General features: G+C 41.5%; 2 protein-coding genes across 2 annotated transcripts in view; one reads left to right on the forward strand and one right to left on the reverse strand.

The window, feature by feature from the left end:
- Positions 1–3,793, forward strand: part of LOC306931605 (glycogen phosphorylase, brain form) — a 23,769-nt gene extending 19,976 nt beyond the window's left edge. Inside the window, exons 20-21 of the mRNA XM_079513048.1 lie at positions 276–459; positions 3,242–3,793. Coding sequence (XP_079369174.1) covers positions 276–443 — 168 coding nt within the window. The 3' untranslated portion in view covers positions 444–459; positions 3,242–3,793. The remainder of the gene's footprint in view (positions 1–275; positions 460–3,241) is intronic.
- LOC306930726 (GTPase IMAP family member 7-like) lies at positions 1,665–8,173 on the reverse strand (the record flags this gene model as incomplete). The annotated part of the gene is made up of 3 exons (XM_079511821.1): positions 1,665–1,689; positions 7,221–8,054; positions 8,136–8,173. 3 exons carry the CDS (start codon positions 8,171–8,173, stop codon positions 1,665–1,667), a joined length of 897 nt encoding a protein of 298 aa, XP_079367947.1.
- Between the last annotated feature and the right edge of the window lie 967 nt (positions 8,174–9,140).

Genomic DNA, 9,140 nt, shown 5'->3' on the forward strand with positions numbered 1-9,140 from the left:
TTGTTTATATTATTTCAAAAGATTATTGTTTTTAATTAAAAAACAATTATATACATTTTAAAGCAAATAATTAAATTAATAAAAACAAAATAATTAAGAAGTACTGAAAATAGACTATCTTCATGCTTGCAATGCGGTGCAAAGTGATGTGTTGTGCACTTGTAGATCTGCTATTTTCACTGGTTTGGGTACCGGGCAAACGTCTAATCTCTCTTTTGTTTGTCGAAATGAAAAGTTTGGGAACCACTGGCTTACTGAGCGTCTGTCCTCACCAGAACCCCAAGGAATGGACCCGCATGGTGATCAGGAACATCGCGGGCTCGGGCAAGTTCTCCAGCGACCGGACCATCTCCCAGTACGCCACCGAGATCTGGGGGGTGGAGCCTTCCGACATCAAGATCCCGCCCCCTAACGAGCCGCTCTTCGAGTCCCGTGAGGCGTGAGGTGTTCGTTTACGCGGTGAGGCGACTCAACGTCGTCCTCGCTCATCGTTTTGTATGCAAGTCATCTGAAGATGATGATGCTGGCGGTAATATGATGTTTATGGACCAGAGGTCAATACTACAGCAACGTAAAGCTCAGATTTATACGTTGTCGCGTAACGGTGCAGAATAGCAGACTTTACAAGCTCGTTCACGTCGCATTTAGCCTGTAGGTCTGCTTGACGGATCATAAATTTAGCTTCAACGGTCATTGTTTCTCTAAACTTCCTCAAGTACGCAATTACTGGGATCACACAGAGGACGGTTGATTCTGGGGAATGTATGGGATGTGTCGAGGTTGAATGTTTAATATTCATCCGTTCATTAAAATCTGTCGTATTCTAGAATTCTGTATATATTATGTGACCCTGTTGCTGTGACTGCCTGATATAGATGTACAGTTATACGCACACGTTTATATTAGGGATGGGATGATACAAAAATCACAATTATTGTGGCTAACACAATCAGTGCCGGAAGTCCTTCAAAATAGGAGCTCTGGGGTGCCGGAACAACATGGCCGCTTTTACTCGGAAAGCCATGACCCGGAAACAATCTACTAAAAAAAGTTCACTTTACATAGCTGGCTTACATTGCAATCGTTTTAGTTTATACGATATATGATCCAAAAAGCGTTCATATTTTGCGGGAGAGACGGATGAGGAGCAGAGCGCCAGTATATCGATCCGTTCAACACCACGGAAAGCGCCCTGGATTAGGAGAGACGAGTCATTCTTTCCGCCGCGCTAATGGCTAACTCAATGATAAGCTAACATGGGGACAGAGCGGAGCATACGGTAGCCGAGAGGTGAACTGACAAATAGAAAATCACACCCGTGTGAACTGAGTGGTGTAAGGTCTTATATAGACTGATCAACTGTGGTCTGACATAATGTCTGACGTAATGAAATCACACCCGTGTGAACTGGGTGACCATAGCAACCATGCTCATTTTTTGGTACGAACAGACAGACAGACACGTAAACTAACAAAGTCGTAGGAGTGGTTTACACCACTCAAAAAAAGGGAAAAATTCAGAATATTCTTATCTATGATATTTTTTTATCACGATAACACCTATCATCGTCCCATCCCTAGTTTATGAACTATGAACTCCGAGGTATGATAAAGGTAAATTATTACTTTACAGATGACAAGCATTAAGTCACTGCTAGTGAAACGTTACGCCTGCATGTAAAAGGCACAGCTAAAATTGGCAACACAAAACCCCACAAAAGACACTCCTCTAGGGCTGGGCAATACTAGTGTTGATTTCGTCAACTAAAACTGGGATGAAAAATGTTTGTCGACTACCTTTTTTCACTGAGCAAAATTAAATAAAAACTAAGCTATGATGACTAAGACTAAATAAAAACTAGACCAAAATGTTAGGGAAAAACTAACTAGAGATCCAGAAGAACTAAAAGAGAAATCATTGTATGTTTGGTTGCATTCTGAAAATCGCAACAAAATCAGGCATTAAGACACCATCAAGGCCTGCCAAAATACATATTTTATTCAAATGACTGACTTAAACTAAATCAAAATTTGCTGTCAAAATCAACACTGGGCGATACAGACAAGATATGCCGAATGAGCAAAAAAACCTCTATCGATATTGTGATGGTAATCACAATATGTAATAGAGCCAATAGGACATCAATGGTCCAGGCACCTTGGCTGGTAATCCAGTCTGGCAATGTGCCACGGGTTCGACTCCCGATCCCGACGGCCTTTACTGCATGTCTTCCCCCCATCTCTCTCCCCATTTCCTGTCAGCCTACTGTTTGTCCCTCCATAAAGAAAATATAATATAAAGGCGAAAGCCACAAAAAAAAGATAAAAAAAAGAAAATAAATAGTTATGGGGGTTCGTGGCCTAATGCATGGCATACCAAACTGAACCACTGTTCCTGCCAAACAGTGTTTTGGAACAGGAATTGTGTTTTGTTTTTGTTGTTTTCCAATGTGCAAAAATAGGCTATGAACATGTCTGTAATGACTGTATAATATACAAATAACGTGCTTGAAGAACAAAATGTGTCCCATACAACACAAAAAGGCCTTCCGACCTTGGCATATGTACTCCTTCCACTTATGAATGCCAAGTTCTCAATTAGTCTAACGTTTTCATGTCAAGGACCCCCAAATTATTATGTATTTGGACGTCGACACCCATCTCTTTGTGCCAAAGATCTCCATACAAAATACAATTCAAAATTTGTGTTGCTAAAATGTTTCAAAAAAGATTAAAAAGTTTAAAATTGTATTTTTATTTTTTATACATGTATAGGGATGTTAGTAGTAGTTAAAAAAGAAAAAATCTTATGTTTATTTTTATTATTTTTGTAAGAGTAGCCAATAATTTTACCCCCTTCTCCCCAATGTATTCCTCCCCACACACATTTGTGTTGTCACTACTGTTGTATCCTACTGACTCAACACTCGCCAGGTGTGGTCCCTTTATATATATTGCCCTGCCCTACACTCCTCGCTTGCGTCGAAAACTAGTTTGGAATAGCAACGTGTCAAACTAGTGTCCCAGTATATACAGTATGAATGTAATATGGGATCCAGCACTACTATTTATCATGAAAGCCTTAAATGTTTGCTGTTGTTTACTACTGAGACATTTGGTTGTGCAAGTGTCTGTGCGTCGACACAGATAAATCCTCAGTCTTCATTTTACTATGGCATGTAAAAATTTACAAATTCGTCCTATGCAATATAAATGTTATTTTTTTATTTTCTTTCTAACAGGTTAAACAGAGGTGTTCTAAATACAAATTGTTCTAAATACAGAACTTCTGAATCTGATGGGAGGTCTCAGAACTTTCTCTCAGAACTCGTTGCACCCCAAGATGTCCTGACTCCGTCCGAAGCGGCAGTTGGAAATTGGAAATGCTCAAGTAAAGTACAAATACCTCAAAAAAAAGTACAGTACTTATGTAAATGTACTTAGTTACTTTCCACCACTGCAAATTATCTCTACTGTAGTCTGAACCCGAGCTTGCAACTGCAGTACAGTGTACCGTGATCCTGATGGTCAAAGGCGGTATTGAATGTATAATATCAAATATGCACATGTTGTGTAACATGCCTATAAAGTTTGACTGTTGAGTTAAATTAACACTGAGGATTTTACTGATATTATTTTTCCAGGCAGCTGGTTGTCCTGCATGTTGAACCATTTAGGGTTACATTTCACTTGTTCTACAACAGTGTTGTGTTGGCTCTATTCAAGTGCCTTGTTTGTTTTTGGACCATTAACGTCCTTAAATTAATAAAATAAATGTCCACTGTTGCCTTCAATTCACATGTGACATTTTTGAGGCCCATAGTTGGGCCTCTTATAGCGCCACAAGGAGGTACATTTACAGATTTTATCCAAACATCACGCAAGTGGCCTAAGATTGGCTTCCAAATTTTGCAGGAGTGCTCCGTTTTGAACAAAATGCCTCAAATCATCCGAGGTGGAAAGCCTGGTGACGCGAGGTTACTCAAATCATGACCACAGCGTGTGATATTTTGCACGCACATTCCCATTATAGTCAGGTTCACTATGTATTTTTGTTCAAAATATTTGGAGATCAGTAAAACTATACATTTTTGGAATCTTCAGAGCATGGGGAATCCAAAAATCTATGTTGCCATTTGCACAGACAATTGCATGGCTGCCATGTTGGACTTTCAAAATGGCCAACATAAATAAAATACATAATTGGTGCTTGGCTTCTAGACAACCTAGAAACTTAATTAAACATGACAATCCTATGTCTTCTGGGCCAAGGAATCAAATGTATACCAAGTAAATTGTGCTCCGGATCTTAGTGACGCCCCAAAGGGGTGGCATGGGAAATATTTATAATCATAAAATTGAGTGACAGAATCTGTCTGTGTCTATACTTACCAGTAAGACGCCCTGAGGGCGAGAAGCAACCTCGCCCCGTAAAGGGCGAAGCTAGGTAGCGTGCACGCATCCGCCTGGGTGATGGCAGACTGCTGTTTGGGCTTTTGAAATGTCTGCCTCTGTGTAGTACACAGTACAAAAAACATGTTTTTTGTATCATTAACAGCAAGTCCACAGCAAGCACTACGTCTATTGTATAATATATTTATAGTTGCTCTGTTGGAGTGCTTGTTGTGGAATGGCCCTTCATGGTACTTCACATGGGTATCCGGTACGGTCGCCCCTAAACCATCTCACCCCTCAATTTTTTCGCCGACCTTACGCCGACCGTTCAGTCCGACGGTTCTTTTAGTCTTTATTTTGTTTTACTGAGAATAAGGTTAGAAATAAGTTTAGGGTTAGGCATAGTTTTACTGGGGTTAAGTTTAGGAATAGGGTTCGGTTTGGGCATAGTTTAATGAGGTTAAGGTTAGGAATAAGGTTAAGTTTAACCGTTTAAGCATAATTTACTTAGGTTACTTTAGGAATACCAGGCCGCACAGCCTTTTCTTTAAGATCATCACTAAATAGGGTTATAGAACAGGTCCTTTCAAGGAAGCAATCTGATTGGTTGAAGTGAACACCTAATAAATTAATTCATGACTGACATTCACCTGACAATGTGAAAAATATTTGTACAAAAATAACATTACAGGCAGGCAGACGGACAGACAGCTCTGACAGTGCTGTAGATAAAACCCGGTTAAGGAATCGGTTCCATTAAATGGTTCGTCTGATTCCTCCGGTTCCGGATCTCGGCCATAGTTTATATCTGTCAACCTGAAGTTAAATAAATATGAAATATTAAAATCCACACAGAGAGACAACAGCTGCTTGTAGTTTAGTTTATGTTTCATATTTCATACACATTGTGTCAAAGAATATGAAACTCATTGTTGCATGTTGTTGTTTTACAGTAAATGTATTACACTTTATTACATCTTCAACAGGTACTTTCTACATTTTGATACAATTTTTTTTTTTTTACTTTTACTCAAGTACATTTTTTATTCTGGGCTAGCACTTTTTCCACCACTGCATGTTTATGAGACAGCTGGCTGTGGGACTTATTTCAGCGCTGGCCTACTCCATGCTTGTCATTTGGCGCCCTCTGTTGCTGAAAAAGTGAAAGTGCAACATGACGTTGACGCTACCATAATTTGGAATAAAAACATAAAAAGATGACATCCATAAGCTGAAGTCTGGTGATATACAGGTAGGCCTAATATATTACAAACATACAGCCACGTCATAAAATGTCATGTCATTATTTAGTTCCGAAGGTCACATGACTAAAGAATACTCCTGTTTCGTCCGTTGTCACCACGGTCTCTGTGGCGCAACCGGTTAGCGCGTTCGGCTGTTAACCGAAAGGTTGGTGGTTCGAGTCCACCCAGGGACGATCATGTTTTTCACAAAAATCAAAACAATACCGTTTCAACTTTCAACAACCTAATATTATAATGGAATAGAGTTGTATTAGCCTTCAGATGGCTTACTATGCAGGAATGAGATGGATTCTATGAATGACTGTATCCTACTTTGGCATCAAAAAATCACACCCATGTGAAGTGAGGGGCGCTCTAATCATAGTACATCAGAATGGAGTTCCTTATTGGCCAAGGGTTCCCACTTACCACCGACATACATATACGTATGTCGATTTGCTCAGACATGACTCAGAAATTCTCCATTCATTGTCAATGGCATTTATGTTTGTGTTAAGACAGAATCTAGGCTACACTTGCTGTTTATAGAAGGGGCTAGTGAGTAGCGCCCTTAAAAAACCTCAAAAGAGGTTCCCATCCTTAATGGGTTAAGGCTAATAGGATAACACTTGTTATGACTTGTTTCCATTGTGGTCCTATGTAGGCTATTCAATTCACCCTTTGTCAGCCTTCTGATTGGTCCCTGACTGACTAACCAGCAGGCTCTTCTGCCTTGTTCCGCCCTGGTTCCGCCTTGTTTATGTTGAATTTGCTAAAACATTTTTGGAAAAAACTAAAAACAAACATGATATGCAGAGTCACCGTGCTGCACCTTTTTACTGACACAAAGTTTAAAATAACAATCGAGTGCACAGAATATCAATATGAAGCAACTGAAAAACATGTTATTTCAATGGTAGTGGATGGAGAGAGGGGATATTTGTCCAACCACGAAACTGCAACCAATGGGTGAGAAGAGGGTCACAACCACGGGCGGAACTTGACAAAGGGTGAATTCATCAAAATAGCATAATAACAACCACATGTGGAAGCCAAGGGGTAAGAATGCCACTTTGTTTCCCGACAAATGGTACCATGTTTTAATGAGCATTACTGAGGACCAATTATATGAAGAGAGGTTGAAAATGGGTGAAGTGGTCCTCGAAGAGAATGTATTGATATGATACATGTCTTATCGACATCAGGGATCTACATATGGGCATAAAAGGGACAGACATTAGAATAGCGACTCTAGCATTTACATATTTGGGAATTATATTTTGAGAATTGCTGATTTGATCGACTTCCCACTGGGCACTTTTGGTTGAACAGATACAAAAAGGACAGACAGAGATCAAGTGAATTTATAGATAGGCCTATAAATATACTAGTGGTCAGCAGCTCGGCGGGGTGCCTCACAGCATGTCATTCAAACATGTATTTTAAGCATTCATGGCCTTCAGTGATTCCCAGGTATGCACCTAGAGACACTAACATAGTGGAGGACAAATATGCCCCTCCTCCGATTAATCCCTTAGCGATTAATCCCAGACTGGCAAAATATGTCATTTTACACCAAGACCTTCTTTTCTCCCCTTTAATCCTGTCCTCCTCTTCTTTCTTCTGTCTAAGGTCCTCCTGCTCCTTCCTCTTCCTCTCCTCCTGGAGCTTCCGCTGTGCTTCCTGGTACATGTCGTTGGTGTAATGTCTTCCTCCGTTGTACTGTACCATTCCCTCTATCTTCTCTAGCAGCTCCTCGACCTGGCCGTGAGGCGTGGCAGCCGTCGGGCTGTTGACGAGCGAATGGTACCTCCCCCCGCACGAGTGAATCAGCCTCCTCAGCTCTTCGCTCTCTCTCAGATAGTCTTCCACCGACTTGTGCCGCAGCAGGTCTGCGTGTGTGAAAAGAACGACGGTGTACATGGAAGCGTCGACGCCAAAGTTGTCCCGGATCCATCCGACGGTGTTCCTCTCCTCCTCAGTGAACCTCGCCTTCAGGGTGATCACCAGCAGGAACGCGTGGGGTCCCGGCACGGAGAGCACGACGCACTCCTCAATCCGTTTCTTTAACTCCTCCTTGGTCATGTTGGTGTCGTAAAGGCCCGGCGTGTCGACGACCTTGAGTCTCCTTCCGCCCGTTGTCACCCCCTCTTCCTTCTGGCAATGCGCCGTCACCGACTCCGGTGAAACGTCCTCTTTGAAGACGTTCTTCCCCAGGATGGTGTTTCCAGAGGCACTCTTTCCCACTCCAGTCTTTCCTATTAGAATAAGTATCAGGTCCTTGGGGTGCGCAGGATCTACTACTCTGCCTGGGTGCGTAGAATCCACTACGCCCCGTACCTCGATCTCAACCGCGAAGATATGACTACATAATGTGGCCAGCATGAGCAGCCTCCAGAATGGGTGCCAACCATTACTGTGAGAGCATGATTGGCTGAGAGGTACTGTCAACATCTGAAAATATAGAGGTACAAAATGAAGAACACACCTTATTTACCTGCACCTGTATTCCAGCAGCGACGTCACGCCGGTCATTTCCATATGTGGGCATAAAAGAACACAGATTCCTGGGGTTCGATCCTCGGCCGGGTCATACCAAAAAATGGGAACCAGTGCCTCCCTTCTTGGCACTGAGCATCAAATCAAATCAAATCAAATCAAATCAAACTTTATTTATAGAGCACATTTACAAAGACCAGAAGGTCAACCAAAGTGCTGTACATGAACATATAACAAGCATACAATCAACACAAACAATATAGTAAAACAACATTGAAGCAACACAAGTATTTAGACAGGGTAACTAGGTCAAACAACATTGAATGCCAGGGAGAAAAGATGTGTTTTAAGCAAAGCCTCTAAGGGGCGGGCAGACTTAATGTGTAGGGGCAAACGTTCGGTCGCCTCTGGACCTGTAATTAGAATTTGGCACGGTCAGGAGCCGCTGGTCAGCTGACCTCAGGGCCCTGGCTGGGGAGTATGGGTCCATTAGGACCCATACTCCATTTGTTGTTTGATGATTAATCTAATCAATTAATTCATCTAAATAACTGAATTGTTCAAAAAATTCAGATTACTGGAGGTTCCCACGCGGTCTGTGCCTGCACAGCCCTCGCCGGGATTGCCTAGTTGAATATCCGATTGACATTTTTGTTTGATGATTAATCTAATTAATTAGTTAATCTAAATAACTTAAATTGTTTAAGGACAATTCAGATTACTGGAGGTTCCCACGCGGTCTGTGCCTGCACAGTCCTCGCTGGGATTGCCGAGTTAAAAGATCTGATTGACATTTTTGTTTGATTAATTTAATTAATTAATCAATTTAAAAAAAAGAGAGAAAAAAAAAAAACCTTTGGTTACTGGAGGTTCCCACGCATTCTGTGGTTGCACAGCTCTCGCGGGGATTGCCCAGTTAAGTGTCAAATTGACATTAAGCTAACAGCAGGCCATCTTAGCCTGACGGGTTAGCTACTCTGTTTGCTGGAGGTTACTGACGCGT

Source organism: Electrona antarctica, assembly GCF_951216825.1.
Source record: "Electrona antarctica genome assembly, chromosome: 10".
In the NCBI taxonomy this organism is placed as follows: domain Eukaryota; kingdom Metazoa; phylum Chordata; class Actinopteri; order Myctophiformes; family Myctophidae; genus Electrona; species Electrona antarctica.